Source organism: Mercenaria mercenaria, chromosome 10 (assembly GCF_021730395.1).
Source record: "Mercenaria mercenaria strain notata chromosome 10, MADL_Memer_1, whole genome shotgun sequence".
NCBI lineage: Eukaryota > Metazoa > Mollusca > Bivalvia > Venerida > Veneridae > Mercenaria > Mercenaria mercenaria.
The window spans coordinates 21237598-21262858 of record NC_069370.1 but is presented as its reverse complement, the minus strand read 5'-3'; the positions used below and the strand labels follow the sequence as shown (position 1 = coordinate 21262858).

The window sequence follows — 25261 nt, the reverse complement described above, 5'->3', positions numbered from 1 at the left end:
TGACAGGCCAATACATGTTTAACATTATACTGTTGGCACTTTACCAACTTTCAAGTAACTACGCAGTTCAAACATTTAGAGGAATTGAAAGAGGATAATAACCAGTTTGTCGATTTACACCAAAAACAAAGGTATCTACTTTTACATGTTTATTGTTTTGTTTGACATTTTCACTGTACTACCAGGTAGCACATTTTATAAACAAATTAAACAAATAAAACATTTAAAGTTATAAACTCTCTGATTTTTATGAAATTGTATCATATTTCATACTACACTTTACCAGCCTTTCATAACTGCGCAGTTTCATTTTCATACCAGAACAAAGGTATCTACTTTGAAATAGTTTAAAAGTTTTTATTTTATATATTTTTATTTGGGTTGTTTGACATTTTCACCATACTAACAGACAACATTTCATTAAACTACGAATTTTATAACAGGATGAAAATATATTTTGTTTATCAAATTTTACATTTTATTCTATACCTATTTTATCTATCCAATCGCGAACGTTCATTTGCGACACGTGAGCGTACAATATATTATGGTATTTGGATGCACGTGCGTACAAAATCCTGTATTTTCTGTATTTGGACGCATGTGCGTACAAAAAAATCCTGTATTTTCTGTATTTGGACGGTTCAACAGTCCCATGTTAACCATACGATAAAGCCCGAAACGCGTGAAAATATTCCGAATGTAAACGTTCTATGTACAGAGTTTGATTATGCGTCTTGAAATCTGGATTTAATTTTTTGTTTGTTTACAAAACACAAAAACGATTCAAGGGATAACAATGCTATCTGATTTAGATATTAAAATGTTCATTAATAATAAAAAAAAACCTTAAAAATACAGTAAAAAGGATCATCAGCTGTTGGAATATTTCAAGTCGCTAAAAGAAGCCGTTCCGGACGAAACCTAGAAATTGGTATCAGCCCTGACTGTCTGAATAGCTACCTCAGCAGTTTTTATTTTAATTAATGGTTAAGAAACAAAATGGAGAAGATTATGAATGGCAGCGGACGGGCGGTCAGTATCCAAAACATGTCTGCTCTATAATTCAGTTTTCGTCGGATCTTCACCAAACTTGCTGACAATGTTTGTGGGCATTACATCTCGACCAATTTGATAACCAGCCAAATTGTATCAGGCACTCTTTGATTTAATCCTTGAATTACTCGAAAAACAGGGAATTTAGCCTTCTCCGCTCTTTTAAGTCAAACAGTTTTCATCCGATTTTCACCAAACTTGCTGACAATGTTTCTGGGCATAATATCTCAGCCAAGTATTATTACCACCCAAATCGCCAAATGGTTGTTGTAGGGAGGTTGCACCATATACTTTTTTAATGATGAAACGCAGAAAAAAACAACATTCAATGAATTACGTATATTACGTATGAAGTGAAATAAATATAGAATAAAAAGGTTATTTAAGGTCTAACATTGTTCTGTATAATATATTTTTACTCATACCAAGCTGGGAAAAACTAGAAAAGGCAGGAATACAATATTCAGTGAAACATTTTTAATTTAAATTGTTATTATAGTAAGATAAAATAGATATAGAATAAAAAGGTTATTTAACATTGTACTGTAAAATACGAGATATATTTGGACTCGTACCCAGCTGAGAAAACCATATTGAACTCGCCTAGCGGCTCGTCCAATATGGTTTTCTCAGCTGGGTACTCGTCCAAATATATCTCCGTATTGTACAGAACAATGTTAAATAACCTAATAATATTGTATATTCAATTTGGATAACTTCTGAATAACTTTTAAATCATGATTTGGCAGACATTAAACATGCAAGAGCAATTTTCACAAAATATTAGTGAAAAAAAAAGCATCGCGAATTCAAGAGCTCAAATCTCTTAAAGATGACAATTTTTTTAATTTGTCAATGAATTATGAACCACTTACGTTATTAGTTCCAAGGGAAATTCTGTGGAATCCATTAATTTTTGTGGGCATGATAGTTTTGTGATTTTGACTTAAACGGCTATTTCATCAGGATTTGAATATCAGTGTATTTCAATTTCTTTACATAATTTGAATGGGAATTTACTTTTTTTTTTCTACTATGTACAATTTGATAAAACCCTGATTTTCCAAAACTTAAGAATGAACTTTGAAAATTAGGCAAATAAACAAGAGGTTCAAGATGGCCCAAGGTTGCTTACCTGAGAAACACAACATAACACAAAATAACAGTGTAAACATGTTTGACCTAGTGATTTCATGGAAATAAGGGTGATTCTACAGAACTGCTAACTTCTATGGGTATGGATATATTTTAAGCAACATGACTGTAATTTGCATCATTTTGAAGTTGACATACTTATTGCTACTATGTAAGAAGTTCAAATGAAAAAAATGAAAATAAACAAGAGCTGTCCGTAAGACAGCCAAGCTCGACTATTCGAAATATTGTCACAGAAGCAGGAAATTATTACCCAAACTGTTAAATATCAAGAGTTTTAAGTTCGAAAGGGGACATAATTTGACCAAAATACATATCAGAGTTATGGGACTTGATGTTATCAACTAGTTTAATAACCCCGAAGAAACATGATAAGTTTCAATTTAATATCTGCATTAGTTTTGGGGATAGTAACTTGCATGTAAAACTTTAACCAGAATTTTCTAAGTCCAAAAGGGGGCATAATTTGCTCAAAATACATGTTAGAAGTTATGGAACTTGACCCAGTGAGGTTGGTAATTGACCTAGAAAAAGAATAAATAAGTTTCAAAGCTATATGCCTTTTGGTAATAGCTGTATGTACTTGCACGCAAAACTTTAACCAGGATTTTCTAAGTCCAAAAGGGGGCATAATTTGCCCAAAATACATGTCAGAGTTATGGGACATGGTGCTATCAACTAGTTTTATAACCCCAAAGACACATGTGAAGTTTCAATTTAATATCTATAGTAGTTTTGGAGATAGTTACTTGCATGTAAAACTTTAACCAGGATTTTCTAAGTCCAAAAGGGGGCATAATTTGCCCAAAATACATGTCAGAGTTATGGGACTTGACCCAGTGAGGTAGGTTATTGATCTAGAAAAAGAAAAAATAAGTTTCAAATCTATATGCCTTTTAGTAATAGCTGTATGTACTTGCACGCAAAACTTTAACCAGAATTTTCTAAGTCCAAAAGGGGGCATAATTTGGCCAAAATACATGTCAGAGTTATGGGACTTGACCCAGTGAGATAGATGACTGATCTAGAAAAAGAAAAAATAAGTTTCAAATCTATATGCCTTTTAGTAATAGCTGTATGTACTTGCACGCAAAACTTCAACCAGAATTTTCTAAGTCCAAAAGGGGGCATAATTTGCCCAAAAAACATGTCAGAGTTATGGGACATGGTGCTATCAACTAGTTTTATAACCCCAAAGACACATGTGAAGTTTCAATTTAATATCTATAGTAGTTTTGGAGATAGTTACTTGCATGTAAAACTTTAACCAGGATTTTTTAAGTCCAAAAGGGGGCATAATTTGCCCAAAATACATGTCAGAGTTATGGGACTTGACCCAGTGAGGTAGGTAATTGATCTAGAAAAAGAAAAAATAAGTTTCAAATCTATATGCCTTTTAGTAATAGCTGTATGTACTTGCACGCAAAACTTTAACCAGAATTTTCTAAGTCCAAAAGGGGGCATAATGTGGCCAAAATACATGTCAGAGTTATGGGACTTGACCCAGTGAGATAGGTAACTGATCTAGAAAAAGAAAAAATAAGTTTCAAATCTATATGCCTTTTAGTAATAGCTGTATGTACTTGCACGCAAAACTTCAACCAGAATTTTCTAAGTCCAAAAGGGGGCATAATTTGCTATCAACTAGTTTTATAACCCCGAAGACACATGTGAAGTTTCAATTTAATATCTGTAGTAGTTTTGGAGATAGTTACTTGCATGTAAAACTTTAACCAGGATTTTCTAAGTCCAAAAGGGGGCATATTTTGCCCAAAATACATGTCAGAGTTATGGGACTTGACCCAGTGAGATAGGTTATTGATCTAGAAAAAGAAAAAATAAGTTTCAAATCTATATTCCTTTTAGTAATAGCTGTATGTACTTGCACGCAAAACTTTAACCAGAATTTTCTAAGTCCAAAAGGGGGCATAATTTGGCCGAAATGAAGGTCTGAGTTATGGGACTTGGTGCTATCAACTAGTTTTATAACCCCGAAAACACATGTGAAGTTTCAATTCAATATCTGCATTAGTTTTGGAGATAGTAACTTGCATGTAAAACTTTAACCAGAATTTTCTAAGTCCAAAAGGGGGCATAATTTGCTCAAAATACATGTTAGAGTTATGGAACTTGACCCAGTGAGGTTGGTAATTGACCTAGAAAAAGAATAAATAAGTTTCAAAGCTATATGCCTTTAAATGATAGCTGTATGTACTTGCATGCAAAAACTTAACCAAGGTGTGACGCCGACGCCGACTCCTACACCAGAGTGAGTAGAATAGCTAGACTATTCTTTGAATAGTCGAGCTAAAAAATAAAAACAAACAGGTCTTGTTTATTTTTTTTTTACAATATATATTCGTCATGTGCCCAGAATTTGCCATGTAAAATTGGGACATGCAGAGGGTGTGCCAGTTTCATGGCAAATGTATTGTTTCTTTTGGCGCTATCTGTTAAAATGGTTGTGGCATTATTTACAGGAGGTCTAGATACTGCTATTCTGTCATTTTAATCATCACTGGATATCATTCTTTTTCCACACAAAACAATTAAAAATATCTATCACGTTTGTTACAATGGTGTCCATCTTCAAGATCTAGTCATTGAATGTTTGCAAAGATTTTTAGAAAAGAACTCTCAGTTAAAATTTGTATGTTCAGTTCTACAATATTTCCCGATTGTTTACGTATATTCTCAGTGCTTTCAACCATTTAATGAAAGTATTATCGGTTTAAGAAACTGTATCGGTAATTTCACGTCCTCGTCGTAATGTCCTTTAACTGTACCGCAATTTCCCAGGTACGCACTAGTACTAGATTTAGCCTTCGCCGGTATGACGTTTTGGTGCACATAAAAGGATTACGCATACGCATCTTTTGTCTGGAAACAAGTATGGTGGACAGGATGCAATTTTTGTGTTGGTGTCCAGAATTGTAACGCTCATTTATGGTAACGTCCAAACTCATTGAAAGCTTTTATTTTAATATGTGTACACTGGAAGCTGTTCTCATATACAGGCGTCTCTTGATACGAGTTATTAACATTGTTTGATGGTTGTTTTCTCAAAGTCTATGCATTTTTCATAAGTATTTTTTTCGTTGTTATCGAGAATGAGACACCAATATTTTTTCGAATGTTACATTAGGACACGATCTTTTTGCATCTACGTGTATGATGTAACACTCGTTCATTAACTAATTAATTAATTATTTGGCCATATAAATAACTGTTATACAATTCATGAAACTTCTGATCTGATTTTTTTCAACATATTAATGGAAAGACAAAATGAATTATATGGTACATTTTATATCAATTCATACTCATTTATATACGAATGTTACAGTGAGACACGAAGTAAATGATTACGTTGGTTACATAGGACACAATAACTGACCAAAATGTAACAAGCGTTACTAATAACACAACCATTGATTTTTGATATGCTTGATATGCTTTTATAATTGTTGGCTTAACAACAGTTTAAAATATTGTGCAAGCAGTTCTGCACAGCATGCATTTTAATAAAGCATATTTGAAATTTAACCTGTATTGTAACGCTTGTTACATATGGACACAGAAATAGGCATACGGGTGTTACAACTGGACACCAAGTTAATAAAACATTTGTTACATGGGACACAATAATTGATAAAATTGTAACAGGCATTACCGAGGGTACATAAGCACAGATTTTTGTGATCTCTGATGTGTTTTATATTGCTGCATGGCTTTATAATCTCTCAACACATTGTGCAAACAATTCTACACATTACGCATTTTAATAAAGCATACCGTATAACCCCGTTTAAACGCCCCCGGGGGCGATGCATTTTACGAAAAATTTGATCCAAACAATGTCAGTAACTCATATAAACGCCCCCCTGTTCATCCCAATTCATGCACTGACATATTAACCCGATACGTCATCGTACTGGGAACCTGTGTAAAGTCGCGTGCTGAGTGACGTGATCCGAGTTAAATTCGATCAATACTGTAGCGTTTATAGCCCAGATGTTTATGTGGATTTACGTGCACGTAGCATATTCAGTACTTACACACAGTAGATTTATTTGTGCCATGCCTGTTGACGTGTTTAAAAGTTTGTGTTAATAAAGTGTGTTTTTTTTTCTGAAATTCATTTGTATTGTTATGGAATCGTTATTATCTGGATATTATTGTGTTGGATCTAGGACCAATTTTTGAAGGTAAGATTTTTTTTTATTTTCCCCAAAAAACGTGGGGGGCGTTAATTAGAGGGGGGGCGTTAATACGGGGCTATACGGTACTTGAAATTTAACCTCATCTGTAACGCTTGTTACATGTGGACACAAAAATATGCAAAATTATGTAACAAGCATTTTCCCCCCTGATTCTAACATCAAACGTGCACAGAATTTTTATCAAAAGCATACCAGTGTTTGACTAAACATTGTCTTGGAGCTTTTTGGCTCGTCTGATTTTTTTGAGAAAAAAAAATGATGAGTTATTGTCATCACTTGATCGGCGTCGGCGTTGCCTGGTTATGTTTTATGTTTACGTCAGCTTTTCTTCTCAACTATCAAAGGTATTGCTTTGAAACTTGCAACACTTGTTCACCAGCAATAGCTGACCCTGTACAGCATGAAACATAGCTCCATCCTGCTTTTTGCAAGAATTATGGCCCCTTTTGGACTTAAAAAATATCAGACTTTTTTGGTTAAGTTTTATGTTTAGGTCAACTTTTCTCCTAAACTATCAGAGCTATTGCTTTGAAACTTGCAACAGTTGTTCATCATCATAAGCTAACCCTGTACATTAGGAACATAACTCTGTCCTGCTTTTTGCAAGAATTACTGTACTGCCCCTTTTGGACTTAAAAAACAGATCTATTGGTTAAGTTTTATGTTTAGGTCAGCTTTTCTCCTGAACTATCAAAGGTATTGCTTTGAAACTTTCAACTGTTGTTCACCATCATAAGCTGACTCTGTACATCAAGAAACATAACTCCATCCTGCTTTTTGAAAGAATTATGGCCCTTTTTGGACTTAGAAAATCATGGGTAGGACAATTTTTCTATTATACAAAAAAATCAGATGAGCGTCAGCACCTGCAAGGCAGTGCTCTTGTTTAGCTCACCTGCCACTTAGTGGCGGGTGTTAGCAAATTGCCTGTCATCCTTCGTATTTGCCTGTGCGCCCGACCGATATCAATTATTGCTTCAAACGACTTCTCCTAAATCACTTGGCCAAATTTGATGAACCTTCACAGGAATAATCCTTGGATGGCCCTCTACCAAAAAAAGCTTAAAATCTTGTTGGTCTGCTGAACAAGATAGCTGCCAGAGCTAAAAAGCAGTAAAACCTCTGAATGACATCTCATAAATAAATGACTTTGATGAAACTTCACAGGAATTATATTGGGTGACCTTTTACTAAAATAGTTAAAATCAATGATTTTAAATCCTTCCATTCTGCTTAACAAGATAGCCACCAGAGCTAAAAATAGGAAAACCTTTTAAAGGTGGATAATCAGATTTTGGCCATGTAACGGATTTGTTCGAAACTTTAGCATCTGATCATTTACACTCATTTATGTTCACTTAACACTTAATACAAATTAGATTTTCACTGGAGGTATTTTTTAAATTTCATTTTCCTATCCTGGTTGCCCAACTAAGATTGAATTATTTTATCATAAGTATAAATTTGATAAACATACCTTGCCTAAGGAAATGTATAAATATTAGACATATTGTTACAGTAATATATTTGTAAAATATTTGCATTAAAAATTATGTATTTAGATGGAATTCATTAGAAACGCAAGTTTGAAAAATTATTATTACCTCCCTTTGCCTATCTTGGTTGGTTGCACAACCAAGATAGATTGGAAATAAATGAATTCAGAAGCTACACACAGCTTTAAAACTTGCATTTTGGTTCAGATTGTTCAATAGTTGGTATGTCTATCAAATGCAAATGTAAAACTAGACATTATATCGAAATAAAAAGAAATACCCAGCTTTTTATAGACTTTCATATTAAAGGGGACTAATTACAAAATTTTATAAAAATAATAAAATATACATTTCAAATAGGAATCTAACTCTATGTAATCGGTCTTTTTGTTCCTTAAATAATTCTCTACCAGAATATATAAAAAGTAAAAAATGTCATTAAATGTTGATTAAATGTGATTGACCACCTTTAAAACTGAAGGTCAGATGGAAGCTTTTATGATTGTAATGCATCCATCGTCTACAGGTCTGTCCACAATTTCTCCAAACAACATCTCCTCTGAAACCACTGAGCCAATTTAAATGAAACTTCACAGGAATGATCCTTTTGTGGTCCTCTACCAAGATTGTTCAAATTAAAGGTTAAATATCTAAATACTTTATATTATGAAGTTTATGAAACAGATTAATCTCCATTTTTTCAGGTATTTGAATGTTGTCCTGTGAACACCAGTATGTCGTTCCTTAGAATAAAGTTACGGCAGCATGTACGCCAAAAGAATAAAAGTGATAAATGTGTTGAAACAGATGAGGTCACAGCAAATCATCCTCTTACCCTCAAGATTTAAATGAAACAGTATAGGGAAAGACTGAAAGAGTGTCCAGCATTATATAAAGCGTACAAAGATAAGGAAGCGGCGAGGGGGAGACAGTATCGAGCTTCTTTAAGCGATGCTAAAAAGAAAGACCAAAGAGAAAAAACTCGTTTACTAGTCCAGAAATGGAGAGACCAGCAAAAATTAAAAATGAACTTTAATATGAATCAAGCAACAACTTCGAAACCTAAACATTCTGTAAGTGTGAAAACAAGAGTACAAAAGAAACAACAGGAGAAATGGAGAATAAACAAACAAAAACAAAGAGCCAACATGACCGCTCAGAAAAAACGACGTATACACGAAAAAAGAAGAGCAAAATATAATGAGAAAAAAAAACAAATCACAAGAACTAAGAAAGAAAAGCCAATCAAGGAATCAAGCATTCAAGAAGACGGCTACAAAACAGAGGATGCTAAAAGAAAAGCTGTTTACCGAGCAAAACAGACCCTACCATCAGAACAAAAAAAAATTGCCCAAGTGATGTCAAAATTGACAGAAAGTGCGTCGCCTAGAAAAAGAAAAGCTCTAGACCAAGAAGGATTTTTTACACCAGCTGTGAAAAAGAGGCATATTGATTTTGTAAAACAGTATCAGAAGGAAATGCAAGAAACAAAAATGAAGCGGTCAAGGTATCATCTGAATCGTAGAAGACACATTGCAAGTATTGCAAAAATTACCACTAAAGAAAGAACAGAATTTGGTTTCAGTTGGGGTTTTGCCTATAAAGCGTCACAAATTGACGGAATCTGGCAGCAAAAGAAAAATAAAAATGCAATGGATGAGTCAGCAGTAGGACACATTCAGCAATTCTTTAAAAAATCAGGTATTTCCACCTGTTTGCCTAATAAAAAACTAGTAAGTACAAAAACTATGGAACCCAGAAGAGTTCTAAAGAACAGCTTAAAGCAAACTTACCTGGACTTTAGGGAGGAAAATCCAGAATGTGTCGTTAGCTTTCCTAAATTTGTATCGCTGAGGCCCAAGTCTGTGAAAACTATGCAAAAAAACTACTTTAATGGTTGTCTGTGCGAATATTGTGCAAACCTAGAGATGAAAGTGAAAGCTTTAAAGAAGATTGTTCCAAAAGTCAAAGGAAAGGAGAGTGAATTTGTAATAAATAGCCGATATGACCTATTGAAAATGACTCTGTGCGCAAGAAAGGAAGGCGCCAAATTTAACGAAAGAGGGTGCATTGACAGAATGTGTAGTAAATGTGGTCCCGTGAAAATTGAAACCTATGTAAAGTCAGCTCTTCATAGAAGACAAGGAACAAAATCCAATACCATCGAATGGAGCAGATGGGAAAACCAAACCTACAAGGACAAGCACGGTGAGAAGAAGACACGCATAATGTTGAGACTCAAACAAGGTACTGTGAACATATTCTTGAAAGAATTAGTAGATGAGGTTGTGCCATACAGCCTACATATCCATGTCGCATCCTGGCAGCACAACCAGTTCAATCAGTTAGTAAAAGATGTTCCACACAACTGGGTAGTTTTTTGCATGGAAAACTCAGAAAACTATCAGTGCCTTTATCAGGACGAGGCGCAAAGTGCCCACTGGTCGCACGATCAAGCCACACTCTTCTCCATAGTTGCATACAGCAAATGTCCAGCATGTAAAGAAATTATGCATGAAAGCCTTGTGTTTGTGTCCGATGAGAAACAACATGACAGTCATGCTGTCCACCACTATGTTACTTTAGCTAACCAGCATTTATTGGAAACACGTGGATTGACAATTGAACGAGAAATTCATTTTTCTGATGGGGCGTCAAGTCAGTTCAAATCGAAGACACCATTTGCAGACGTAGCCCATAGTGTTGACGATTATGGCTTTCCATGCGAGAAGCATTTTTTTGGGTCCAGACACGGGAAGGGGCCCTGTGATGGTGAATTTGGCGTATTGAAGCGTTCAGTTTCCATGGCAGTACTATCAAGACGGGCAGTGGTAAGAAATGCTCAGGAATTTTATGAACACTGTTCTTTGGAACTCACAAAACCAAAGGTTGAACCAGAGAGTAGTTGTTGCCACAGTAGACGTACATTTTTCTATGTACAGGAAAGTGAAATACCACCAAAGTGTTCAAGATCTAACCGTATCAATGCCAAACCAGTATCGCAAACCAGAAAGCTGCATGCAATAAAGCCAAGTGTGGAAAGCAAAATTGCTTTGTCTAAACGTTTGTTAAGCTGTTTCTGCAAGTTTTGTGTAGGTGAGCAGGGGGACAAGTGTTCCAATATAACACATGTTGATGATTGGCAGCCTGAGGGTCGAGAAAATAGGAAAGGTTCTATGGTCAAGAAGGAAAATTCAAAGACCAAGAAGGGAATTTCAAAGGTGAAGAAGGAAAGTGCAAAAGTCAAGAATAAAAACCCAAATGTCAAGAAGGAAAGTCCAAAGATCAAGCAGGCAAGCGAAGCGCATGTCAAAGTAGGTAAAGACCAAACAGAGGAGAATGAGACAGTGGATGACCCTGAATCAATAAATGTGGACAAGCTCATCCTTGAATGTTCCACATTCAGTGACCTGACAAAAGCTGTTAAAAAACTAGACATTGAAGAGTTGCCCAAAATTTCTGCCAGAACATTTTGTAATACTGGATGTGTAGTTGACAACGATAGTTTACCTCTTGTTCCTGGGGACATACCGCTAAAACCTAACAGTCAGTTATTCCCTTGTGCTATTTATGGAGATGGAAATTGTCTACCAAGGTCTGCGAGTGTCCTGGTTTATGGTAGTGAAGAAAATTTCAAAGAAATGAGAAAAAGAATGGTCATTGAACTTACCAGAAATGAAGCCTATTATCTTGACAAAGCATTCATGAAGAAGGGAAAACAAGACAGTGCACAAGATGATGTACCAAAATCTTTTGCACACCTTTCAAGTTTGTATATGGGTGAGCAGCTAACAAAGAGTGAGGCCAAACGTCTCTACGAGAAAGAAGTCTTAGAAATCAGGAAGTCGGGTGCGTATATGGGTCTTTGGCAAATTGCTTGTCTGGCAAACATACTAAGATGTCCAGTAGTGTCTGTCTGCCCAACTTATGGAACACATACTGTTAGAAAGGATATGCACAGGGTCTTTTATCCATTCAATGAAGAATTCCATGCAAGTCAACCAGTGTTCATCATGTGGACAAGTCTTGGTGGAATTCAGAAAGAAGAAAAGGACTTTTCACTAAATCACTTCGACGTTTTGATGCCTATGACTAACTCTATGGATGCCGACCTCGCTGATTACATGGTTGACGACAGTTATGAATTGAGTGACTCAGCAAATTCTGGTATCTTGAAGATTATCGCAGAAAAAGATGAACAAGAAACTTTGAAGACTGCCTCAAATACTGCTGAATTACCCGACTCTGAGACATTCGTGCCACCTGAACCTGAGCCAGGCAACACACCTTCCCCTGAAACGTCTGAGACAACTTCCCATGAGAATGATGAGACAGTGAAGCAACAAGTACAAAACTCTGAGCCTAGGTAAGTGAAGTTACATGTTTCTTAAAAAATTAATTGTATTCCAATTTCAGAGGAAACCCGACATCTGATGAAGCATACAACCTGCTAGTAAAGTGGAAAGTTGTTACTCCTGAAAAACTAAGTATTTAAAAAAATGGCATTATATGTCACTGTTAACTGTTCTGTTACTTATTTTATAAGTTGTTCTAGAACAGTTCTTGAACATTTCAGGGAAGATCTGTCCCATTTAACGTTGTAGAACTGTTCTAGAACAAATGGTCAGAACAGTTCTAGAACATCTGACCCTGAAATGTTATAGAACTGTTCTAGAACAACTGATAAAAAAAGTAACAGAACAGTTCTAGAACATTCCAGGGACAGATTTGTCTCATTTAACGTAATAGAACTGTTCTTTAAATGTTCTAGAACTAATGAGCATTGTTCTAGTACTGTTCTAGAGCACTTATTGTAGAACAATGTTAGTATAGTTCTAGAGCTATTCCAGATTATTTCGCAGGGGTAGCCACATCTATATAGATCTAGTATAGAAAAGTTGCTATGTTGTTTTTCAGTGCTAACCCTGTTGCTGAGAAGGATCTCCCATCCAGGACCAAGACTGAGCTCCAGCTTAGTGCTGAGATGGACTTACCATCTTGTGCTGAGACAAACCAGTCACCTTGTGCTGAGATGGACTTTTCACCTAGTACTGAGACTGACCTTCAAGCAGAGAATGCCTCAAGGTAATTTTGTAGATAATATTATGGTTTTAAATGAAAACAAAAATCTGCAGGTCACAAAAGTGCAGTCCACATATACAACAGTAGGGCTGTAAATGAAGAGTGCTCTATGACGTGATGTCTTTTAGTTTTGTTTAGAACCATTTATGTGGATTCGGGTCACAGTCTTGTAAAATCTTGATGAAAATGTATTCAAAGTTAAACAAACTGCATCCATATATTTATTGTATAAAATGGCTATGGTGTTTTTCAGTGTTACCCCTGTTGCTGAGAAGGATCTTCCATCCAGGGCCAAGATGAATCTCCAGCTTAGTGCGGAGACAGACTTCCCACCTAGTGTTAAGACAAACAGGCCACCTAGTGCTGAGATGGACCTCACTTCTTACGCCGAGAATAATCTTCAACCAAAGAATGCCTCAAGGTAAATTTATAGAAGATAACCTTTTACCAAAAAAGAAAAAAAAGAAACCCATCAGATCAATCAAAGTGCAGTCTACATGTAATAGGACTGCTCCTCGACCGGATGTTATTTTGTTTTGTTTAGAGCCATAGTATTGATTACATTCCTGTAAAATCCTGATAATGTTTTTAAGTTTATAACTGCAACCATCTATTCCATATATATACATTCATATCTCTTAGGTCTGACAGAAGTCCAGTGTTGACACCATACCCAATGGAGCAGGAACCAAGTCCAGATCCCACTGAGCAGGAATCAAGCCCAACCTCCATTGAAAAAGAAGCTAGCACAAATTGCAAGGATCAAGGAACAGGCTCGAACATCATGGTAGAGCAACAAGACCTGACAAAGCAAATGAGGTGAGAAATATTGAGTATTATTATTGCAGGCTGTGAAATAGCGATTTACCTTTTGTCCCAGGCAACCAGTTTTTGATTCGGACAAGCAAAATTCTGTTTGGGCAACCCAAATTTTATGGATCTACAAATCACAGCGCAGACGGCTAAAGTCATGGTTCCAGGCAGCCAGGTTTTGAAACCTCATTTCACTGTTATTGAAAGCATTAACAAAAATTCTTCATGTTTACGATAGAAAATTATGGTGAGGGAAAAGCTCAGTCGACAGAACTAGTACTAAATTGAACAATTTAATGCTGCTTTTGTGCATATATAATACTTCTTGTCTGTTATTTGTTGTTCAAATTTAAATATTGAAACAGACTGTTCGAAAGGGTTTGAACAACGTTTCTGTGAATAAATGGCTGCTTAACCATAATTTTCTATTGTAATAATTGGCGGCTTTACCATAATTTTCTATTGTTAATATTTTGATTACATGCACAATAATTTTTATTAGACATCATCCAGGAGACTTCATTATAATCAGTCATGGGACTTCTTTATTGCCAGCGGTTGTAAGTGTTATTTGTCAGTTCTTGTTTGACTTCCTGTTGAAGAAAAAAAAGCACTTTCCAAATTAAATATTCTGAGCAATTATCATTAAAATCCCTGGAGCTAAAATCTTGAGTATAAGTGAGTATTTTCTGTGATTTGACCTAGTGATCTAGTATTTGACCCCAGATGACCCATATTTGAACCAAACTGACCAAATTTCATAAAGATCAATTGAAAAATACAGCCTCTATCGCATACACAAGGTTTTTGTTTGATTTGACCTAGTGACCTACTTTTTGACCCAAGATGACCCATATTCAAATTTGACTTAGATTTCATCAATGCGATCATTCTGGCTTAATTTCAGAAAGATCAATTGAAAAATATAGCCTCTATGACATACACAAAGTTTTTCTTTGATTTGAACTAGTGACCTAAGTTTTTATCCCAGATGGTATGCGTTGTGTGTCAACATTTGCCATGTTAAACACTCTAGAAGTCACATTTGTGACCCAATCTTAATGAAACTTGGTCAGAATGTTACCCTCAACAGAATCTTGGACGAGTTTGATATTGGGTCATCTAGGGTCAAAAACTAGTCACCAGGTCAAATCAAAGGAAAAGCTAGTTATTACTATAGAGACAACATTAATGACCATATTTTAATGAAACTCAGGATGTTGATCTTGATGATCTATAGGTCAAGTTCAACTCTGGGTCAGGTGGGGTCAAAAACTAGGTCACTAGGTCAGATCAAAGGAAAAGCTTGTTAACACTCTAGAGGTCACAATTTTGGCCCAATCTTAATGAAACTTAGTCAGAATGTTCCCCTCAGTAAAATCTTGGATGAGTTCGATATTGAGTCATCTGGGTTCAAAAACTAGGTCACCAGCTGAAGTCAAAGGAAAAGCTAGTTAACACTGTAGAGGCCACATTTAAGACCTTATCTTAATGAAACTTAGTCAGAATGTTGAACTTCAAATCTGGGTCAGATGGGGTCAAAAATTAGGTCACTAGATCAGATCAAAGGAAAAGCTTGTTAATACTCTAGAGGTCACAATTTTGGCCCAATCTTAATGAAACTTAGTGAAAATCTTCCCCTCAATTAAGAAAAGCTTGTTAACACTGTAGAGGCCACATTTATGACTGTATCTTCATGGATCTCAGTCAGAGTGTTAATCTTGATGGCCTCAAAGTTCAGTTTGAATCTGTGTCAAGTAGGATCAAAAACTAGGTCACCAGGTTAAATCAAAGGAAAAGCCATATCTTAATGAAACTTGGTCAGAATGTTGATCTTGATGATCTATAGGTCAAGTACAAATCTGGGTCAGGTGGGGTAAAAAACTAGGTCACTAGGTCAGATCAAAAGAAAAGCTTGTTAACATTCTAGAGGTCACATTTAAGACTGTATCTTCATGAAACTTAATCAGAATGTTAATCTTGATGATCTTTATGTCAAGTTCGAATCTGGGTCATGTGGGGTCAAAAAATAGATCACCAGATCAAATCAAAGGAAAAGCTAGTTTACTCTTTAGAGATCACATTTATGACCATATCTTAATGAAACTTGGGTTAGAATGTTATTCTTGATGATCTTTAGGTCAATAGGTCAGGTAAGCGAATCAGGGCCTTAATGGCCCTCTTGTTATGAAACTTGTCAGGATTATAAATAAAACCAACCTTTGGTTTATATTATGGTTAAATAAAATGTATAGGTCTGTGTGCATGTATTCAAATATTTGACAATGATAAAAGAGATTTGCACAGTTCAAGCTCATTCTTAGATATTTTTTGAAACAAGAGCTTGAAAAACAGGAAATGCCCCCCTTGTTGCATTCAGTACCTGCACAAGGAAGAAATTATTTGGTCACTGTATACAACAGTTCTACTGATCAAGCCAATGTGACCTTGAACTTTGACCTCAAAATCATCAAGGTTAATTTGCTGGTCATGATCAACCTCTCAATCATGTTTCGCAATCCTAGGTTTAAGCGTTCTAAAGCTATTGTCTGGAAACAGTTAAACTGTTCCTGGTCAATGTGACCTTGACCATTTACCTAGTGACCTAAAAATCTATAGGGGTCATCAGCTGGTCATGAACAACTGCCCAACCAACTTTTATGATCCTAGGCCCAAACATTCTTGAGTTTTCATCCCAAAACTGTTTAAATGTTCTGGGTCACTTTGACCTTTGACCTACAGATCTCAAAATCAAAAGGAGTCACCTACTGATCAAGATTAACCTCTATATCAAGTTTTATTAACCTATCCTTAAGGGTTCTCAAGTTTATAGTCCTGAAATGGTTTGACTGTTTCGGGTCACTGTCATCTTGATCCTAAGCCCAAGTGTTCTCGAGTTATCATCCAGAAACCGTTTAACTGTTCTGGGTCACTGTAACCTTAACCTTTGACCTACTGTTCTCTAAATCAATAGGGGTCATCTGCTGGTTATGACCAACTTCCCTATAAACTTTCATGATCCTAGGCCCAAGCTTTCTTGAGTTATCATCTTGAAAACTGATTGGTCTACATACCAACAGGCCGGCAGACAGACATCTGCGAAATAATATACCCCTTCCTTCGAAGAAGGCATAATTATACAAGAGCTGTCACTAATGGTGACAAATGCCCCCGCAGCACCTTGACCTTTGACCTGGTGACCCCAAAGTCAGTAGGGGTGGTGTACTCAAATAAGCATGTGAAGTTTGAAGGTCCTGGGTGCAGTGGTTCGCGAGTAAAGTGCCTTCATGCAAAAAGTTAACGTTGGCCCCTGTGACCTTGACCTTTGACCTGGTGACCCCAAAGTCAGTAGGGGTGGTGTACTCAATAAGTACTATCAGCATGTGAAGTTTGAAGGTCCTGGGTGCAGTGGTTTGCGAGTAGTGCCTTCATGCAAAAAGTTAACATTGGCCACTGTGACCTTTACCTTTGACCTGGTGACCCCAAAGTCAGTAGGAGTGGTGTACTCAATAAGTACTGTCAGGATGTGAAGTTTGAAGGTCCTGGGTGCAGTGGTTTGCGAGTAAAGTGCCTTCATGCAAAAAGTTAACATTGGCCCCTGTGACCTTGACCTTTGACCTGGTGACCCCAAAGTCAGTACGGGTGGTGTACTCAATAAGTACTATCAGGATGTGAAGTTTGAAGGTCCTGGGTGCAGTGGTTCGCGAGTAAAGTGCCTTCATGCAAAAAGTTAACACTGGCCCCTGTGACCTTGACCTTTGACCTGGTGACCCCAAAATCAGTACGGGTGGTGTACTCAAAAAGTACTATCAGCATGTGAAGTTTGAAGGTCCTGGGTGCAGTGGTTCGCGAGTAAAGTGCCTTCATGCAGAAAGTTAACGTTGGCCCCTGTGACTTTGACCTGGTGACCCCAAAGTCAGTAGGGGTGGTGTACTCAATAAGTACTATCAGCATGTGAAGTTTGAAGGTCCTTGGTGCAGTGGTTCGCGAGTAAAGTGCCTTCATGCAAAAAGTTAACGTTGGCCCATGTGACCTTGACCTTTGACCTGGTGACCCCAAAGTCAGTAGGGGTGGTGTACTCAATAAGTACTATCAGCATGTGAAGTTTGAAGGTCCTGGATGCAGTGGTTCGCGAGTAAAGTGCCTTCATGCAAAAAGTTAACGTTGTGACTAACGAACGAACGAACGAACGAACAAACGAACGGACAGTTGAAAACTAATACGCCTCCCTTCGGGGGCATAATAATGTTTCAAACTTTTTCATATGTATCGTACTTTGTCTCTTATGAATTTAGTAATGTTGCCATTTTAATAATTTTACTCACAGGCTGCCATTTATTAACACTAGAGTTGTCACAGGAGTAACGAATTATACCCCACAATATGGACTTGTCACAGAACTAAGCCAATGTCAAAGCTGAACTTGCTTGATCTAAAATTGACCTACTGACCTCAAAATCAATAGGTCAGCTGCTGGTAATAATTAACATCCCTATAAAGTTTCATGATCCTCGGCCCAAGCGTTCTCAAGTTATTGTCCAGAAAAGGTTTAATTGTTCAGAGTCACTCTGACCTTTGACCTTTGAAATTCGAAATCAAAACAGGTCATCAGCTGGTAAAGACCAACCACCTTATTAAATTTCTTGATCCTAGTCCCAAGCATTCTGAAGTTGTTGTCCGAAAACAGTTTAAATGTTCTGGGTCACTGTGACCTTGACCTGTGACCTACTGACCTCAAAATAATTAGGGGTCATCTGCTGATCATAACCAACCAACCTATTAATTTTCATGATCCAAAGCCGAAGTGTTCTAAAATCATCATTTGAAAACCTTTTAATTGTTTTGTGTTATTGTGACCTTGACCTTTGACCTACCAACCTCAAAGTCAAACTTGAACTATATTTTGTAATGATACACCTGTGTACAAAAATTTATGATCCTAGACCCAAGCCTTTTCAAGTTATCATCAGGAAACCATTTAACTGTTCCAAGTCACTGTGACCTTGTCCTTTGACCTACTGACCTCAAAGGAAAACTTGACCTGTATTTCATAGTGTTACACTTGTGTACCAAACTTTATGATCCTAGGCCCAAGTGTTTTCAAGTTATCATCCGGAAACTGTTTAACTGTTCAGGGTCACTGTGACCTTGACCTTTGACCTACTGACTCCAAAGTCAGCCTTGACCTGTATTTTCTGATGTTACATCTGTGAACCAAAAATTATTCAAATTGGTCAAGCCTTTCAAGAGTTGTCACCAGGAAACCATGAAAACCAACAGACAGGCCAACCAACAATCTCACTCCTATATACCACTTCGTGGGAGTATAAAAATGATTTTCTTTCCTGTTTGCTGAATTCAAGCTTTATTCTGCGTTATCCTGATGAATATTGTTACACTATTTTGTGTAGTGTCGTGTCCAATCAACGGAATCTGTGAAAACTAGTTCCCCAAGAATATTAATGATTTTACAGTTTATCAAAAACTGCAGACCCTATCTGATTAATTATCAAGCAAGATGTTATTAAAGAAGCAGAAACAAAAATACTCATCAAGAGTTTTCCAAGGTCTGTATAATTTCTATCAAATACTCTCCACAATGGCATTTTTCACCTGAAGGCTCGGCAACTTCTCTTCCAGGGGAATTAGTCCAAAATTAAAAACATGTTTGTTTGCTGTCTCCCTACCTACCTACTTAAAATGCTGTGCCCCAAAAGTTTTTATTGGACAATATGCTGGTCAATTTTTTTTAAGTTACAATATGACAAGTGCCGCATATCTTTCAAGTAAGCAAAGTAATATGTTTAAGAAACTTTAAATTGTATTATTTAATTTCATCCTTTTATACAATATATACAGATTTGTCTTATTTTTACAAAAGAAATATTCTGTAAAAACGATTATACATCTACTGGTAAAAGTAAAATCCCAATACCAAAAAAAAAAAAACAAGAGGACCATGATGGTCCTGAATCGCTCACCTGTTCCCACATGACCCAGCTTCGAGTATGACGCCATTTTTTCTATTATTTGACCTAGTTTTTGAGCTCATGTGACCAGTTTTGAACTTGACCTAGATATCATCAAGATAAAAATTCTGACCAACTTTCATGAAGATCCATTGAAAAATATGGCCTCTAGAGAGGTCACAAGGTTTTTCTATTATTTGACCTATTGACCTAGTTTTCGAAGGTACGTGACCCTGTTTTGAACTTGACCTAGATACCATCAAGGTGAACATTCTCACTAATTTTCATGAAGATCTCATGAAAAATATGGCCTCTAGAGAGGTCACAAGGTTTTTCTATTTTTATACCTACTGGCCTAGTTTTTGACCGCATGTGACCCAGTTTCGAAACTGACTAGATATCATCAAGGTGAACATTCAGACCAATTTTCATGAAGATCCATTGAAAAATATGGCCTCTAGAGAGGTCAAAAGATTTTAATAATTTTAGATATACTGACCTAGTTTTTGAGCGCAGTTGACCTAGTTTCAAATTTGACCTAGATTTCATCAAGATGAACATTCAGACCAACTTTCATACAGATCTCATGAAAAGTATGGCCTCTAGAGGGGTCACATTTTATTATTTGACCTACTGACCTAGTTTTTGAAGGAATGTGACCCAGTTTCAAAACTGACCTAGATATCATCAAGGTGAACATTCTGACCAATTTTCATGAAGATCCATTCAAGGGTATGGCCTCTAGAGAGGTCACAAGGTTTTTCTATTTTAAGACCTACTGACCCAGTTTTTGACCGCAGTTGACCCAGTTTAAAACTTGACCTATATATCATCAAGATAAACATTCAGACCAAATTTCATACAGATCCCATGAAAAATATGGCCTCTAGAGAGGTCACAAGGTTTTTTCATTATTTGACCTACTGACCTACTTTTTGAAGGCACGTGACCCACTTTCGAACTTGACCTAGATATCATCAAGATGAACAATCTGACCAATTTTTATGAAGATCCATTCACAAGTATGGCCTCTAGAGAGGTCACAAGGTTTTTCTATTTTTAGACCTACTGACCTAGTTTTTGATTGAACGTGACCCAGTTTCGAACTTGACCTAGATATCATCAAGATGAATAATCAGACCAACTTTCATACAGATCCCATGAAAAATATGGCCTTTAGAGATGTCACAAGGTTTTTCTATTATTTGTCCTACTGACCTAGTTTTTGACGGCACGTGACCCAGTTTCGAACTTGACCTAGATATCATCAAGATGAATATTCTGACCAATTTTCATGAAGATCTTGTGAACAATATGGCCTCTAGAAAGGTCACAAGGTTTTTCTATTTTTAGACCTACTGACCTAGTTTTTGATCGCACGTGACCCAGTTTCGAACTTGACCTAGATATCATCAAGGTGAACATTCTGACCAATTTTCATAAAGACCCCATGAAAAATGTGACCTCTAGAGTGGTCACAAGCAAAAGTTTACGCAAGGACGGACGACGGACGCTGCGCGATCACAAAAGCTCACCTTGTTACTTTGTGACAGGTGAGCTAAAAAAAGAAAAGAATTGCCTACCTACCTACCTACCAAACTTTAAAAAGTAGGGTCGGGAGACAGCAAACAAAGACTTTTTTAAATGTGGTCTTATCACTAAACTATCTGATATATAATTAAGCAAAATGCTATCTTCAGAAATGGACAAAACAGTCTATAAAGTACTAATGTAGGCTACTTTAATTCATTTTCAGAATGTCCCAAGCTACAAATAATTCACAGGCTCTGTCAATGAGATTGTCAGAGGTTCTTGCTGATATAGGATTGGACAAGAGAACTGTGAAGAAGAGGAGAATAGCAGAGCAGCTTTTAGAATCTTCGGAAAGAATATCAATAGAACTACGGGGTTATAATGTTACAGGTTTTAGTTTCGGCAGTCAGATAGAGGGAACAACAACAAGAGGACTTAAGTCTGACCGTGACAGGCTTTACTGTCTTAATCCTGTTAAAGTAATACAAGATTTGAGTGAATGGATACCAGGAGTAGCAAATTACATGATGATCCAGGATGACACTGTAGAACCTGGTTACTGTTTACTACAACTTTTGGATCATAATGATCCTCTTCCAGCCACACTTGTACCTGATCAAGTCCTCAGTTACTTTGCAGGAAGAATTTTACCTGATCAACACTTCAGAGACAAGTCAGGAAGAATTCTACTAAAGAATACATATTTCCCTGTAATATGCGATGCAACAGATGCTATGGAAACTTCTCCTCATAAAGGAGTTAGACATGGTCCGGCCCACACAACAACTACACATAATCAGGGTATCAGCAATGACACTGTTCTTGCTTTTTTCTGTCAATCATGGCCTCTACAAGCTAGTCAATGGATAGAGCAGCAAGGTGTAGGTCATTGGCCTTCAGATGACATGAAGATATATTGTAGCAATACTGTATGTTTTGTTGTTGGAGTTGGACGCAAGGGCAGTGTTAATGAAGAGCTTGAATGGAGAATATCAACATCTTTAGCAGAAAGGCGATTAATGTTCAGTCTCAATATCACACAGATTCGGTGTTATGTATTGATGAAGATGTTGGTAAAAACTTTCATCAATCCATACTATGAAGATGCCATTTCAAGTTTTATGTGTAAAACAGTGCTATTCCAAACAATTGCAATTACACATCCTACTAGTAATTTCTGGAGAAAACGTAACTTAATTTCATGTCTCACAAAGTGCTTATCAGTCCTCTACAACTGTGTTTTGAATGAAAGCTGTCCACATTTCATCATACCAGGAAACAATCTGATGGCAGGGCATATTTCCCATGAATTTAAACCTCACATTCTTGAAATGTTGCGGAATATTATAAATAGTAAAGGAAAGGCATTACTGCAGATAAAATGTGATAAGCTTGGTGCAAAGCTTCAGGTCAATAATACTCTTTCAAGCCAATTCATTTTTATGGATGGCGTAATTCCTGGATTAAGATTATTAGACACAACGCACTTTAAATGCTACATAGAAATCTGTCTACATTATATTAGCAAAAGTTACTGCAGTTATGAAGTGGCTATACAAACACTGCTGAAATATATTTTCAAACTAAACAGTATTTCTAATCGTGGGCATGAAATGGACCAAAGGGCTTGCACTCTTCTTACACCATGGTTCTATACAACACTGGGATCTGTCCTGGCATCGCGCAGCATTCAACAGTACAACTGTATATCAGAAAATGCTAAGGACTGGACCTCAATGGGTCTGAACACAGATGTTGCATCTAGTAAACTGAAGAAAGCATCCATGTTTTACTGTATTGGGGATAGCCAAACAACAGAAATTGTCCTCAAAGATATTGAGGGAAACTATGACCAAACTAGGGTTGAACCTATCTGTATATGCCATGCATTCCCAAATGAACTTACTAGTTTACCGAGAACAGGATTTAACATAATATCTAACGATCATAATGAAGAAGCTTTACAGTATATTGCAGCATTTTGTGTCAGATATCTACCATGTGAAATTCACTGTGTTCCACATGAACTAAGGTATGAAATGTTCAGATCTACAAAAGATGACCTTGCATTCAGATATAAAATTGACTGTTGGATGGATTTGGCAGTAGCAGATTCCCTCCCTTACTTGTACTTTCTACAATACAAGACCTACAGCTATCTTGGAAAACAAGAAGATAAGCAAAGAGCACTTTCCAATCTTCTCAAAACTATTGACCAGGAACCAAACCTTGGACACAGGGAAACAGCCCTAAATCTACTTGGACAATGTATGGAAAGAGAAGACAGAGTAAATGATGCTTCAAACTGTTATATACTATCTCTCAGTCTGAGGGAAAGAAACAATGCCGCTAACATCCATATATGTAGGCTTCTGTCTAAACTGGTAACTGACTCGACTCGAAACCAAACATTTCAATAAAGCTTCACCGTGAGATGATTTTGGAGATAAAGTCCATCAAGGATTGATTTTGAAGATGAAGTCCAGACAAAATCTGAATGTATAAACTAAAGCTTGGATCACTTTCTGACAAAAATTGCTAAGCGCAGTCAATAACAGGATCACATTTACAATTTCAAAGTTTAACAATGGTATTGCTAATGATGACCTAAACATGGTGAAATTCAAAATCATTGTAGACACGGGAAAAGCTAACTTTGGAATTCTTGTACACAAAAGCCTGTATATACATAGTTTATGTTTAAAATGTATTATGATTACTGACAATAAACTAGAAGATGCTTTTGTAAAATTTGATTTGATCTGGGTTTTACGGCGCACCAACACAGTATAGGTTATATGGTGCCAAACAGGACTACAAATTTTGGTTTCACATCTCATTTACATCGAAATAAAAACATGAGGTATGGAATCAAAATTTGCATACCTGCTGGAATCACAGAGTTACAGCAAAACCAACTGTTAACACCCTATTAGTCGCCTATTAGGATCATGCAAAGGTAAGACAGTGGTTTCAATTCTTTTCATATACAGACTGTCCCAGAACCACATGGGGCACATGTCTCCTCCAATGCATAGCCATATATGCAGGAAGTCAATAGGGGACAAAAGCGGAAGTCAAAGAGACACTGATGGTTGGCTGCAATAGGGATCACCTACTTGGAATGTACAATCATCCCACTAACTAAGTTTCAACATTCTTGGCCTAGTGGTCCTCTAGTTATGAACTGGATATGGTTTTCCATTTTGGCTCCTGTGACCGTGACCTTTGATCAAGTGACCCCAAAATCATTAGGGGTCATCTACTCTGCATGGCCAATCATCCGATTAAGTTTCAACATTCTTGGTCAAGTGGTTTTCAAGTTATTGACTTGAAAGAGTTTTCCATGTTCAGCCCCCTGTGACCTTGACTTTTGACTGAGTCAATCAATAGGGGTAATCTATTCTGCATGTCCAATCATCCTGTAAAGTTTCAACATTTTAAATCAAGTGGTTCTCAAGTTACTGACCAGAAATGGTTAAAATGTTCAGGACCCTGTGACCCTGACTTTTAACAGTGACCCCAAAATTGATATGGGTCATCTTCTCTGCATGAAGTTTCAACATTCTGGGTCATGTTTTTCTCAAGTTACTGACTGGAAATGGTTTTCCATGTTCTGGTCCTAGACCTTGACCTTTAACATAGTGAACCCAAAATCAGTCGGGTAACCTTTTTTGTTTGTTTTGGGATTAACCCCTTTTTTCAACAGTATTGCTGTCATGTAATGGCGGGCAGTTAACTTAACCAGTGTTCCTGGATTCTGTACCAGTACAAACCTGTTCTCTGCAAGTAACTGCCAACTTCCCCACATGAATCAGAGGTGGAGGACTAATGATTTCAGACACAATATTGTTTATCAAATAGTCACAGAGAACATACGCCCCGCCCGAGGATCAAACTCGCCACCCTGCAATCCATAGACCGACGCTCTACC

General features: G+C 36.8%; 1 protein-coding gene across 1 annotated transcript; it reads left to right on the top strand.

Moving 5' to 3' along the window:
- On the top strand, positions 1-24071 carry LOC123559695 (uncharacterized). The gene is made up of 6 exons (XM_045351718.2): positions 1-131; positions 8635-12296; positions 12848-13015; positions 13266-13433; positions 13655-13831; positions 21551-24071. The coding sequence occupies exons 2-6, from the start codon at positions 8779-8781 to the stop codon at positions 23745-23747; spliced, it is 6228 nt and encodes a 2075-aa protein (XP_045207653.2). The 5' UTR covers positions 1-131; positions 8635-8778; the 3' UTR covers positions 23748-24071.
- The last annotated feature ends 1190 nt before the right edge of the window (positions 24072-25261 follow it).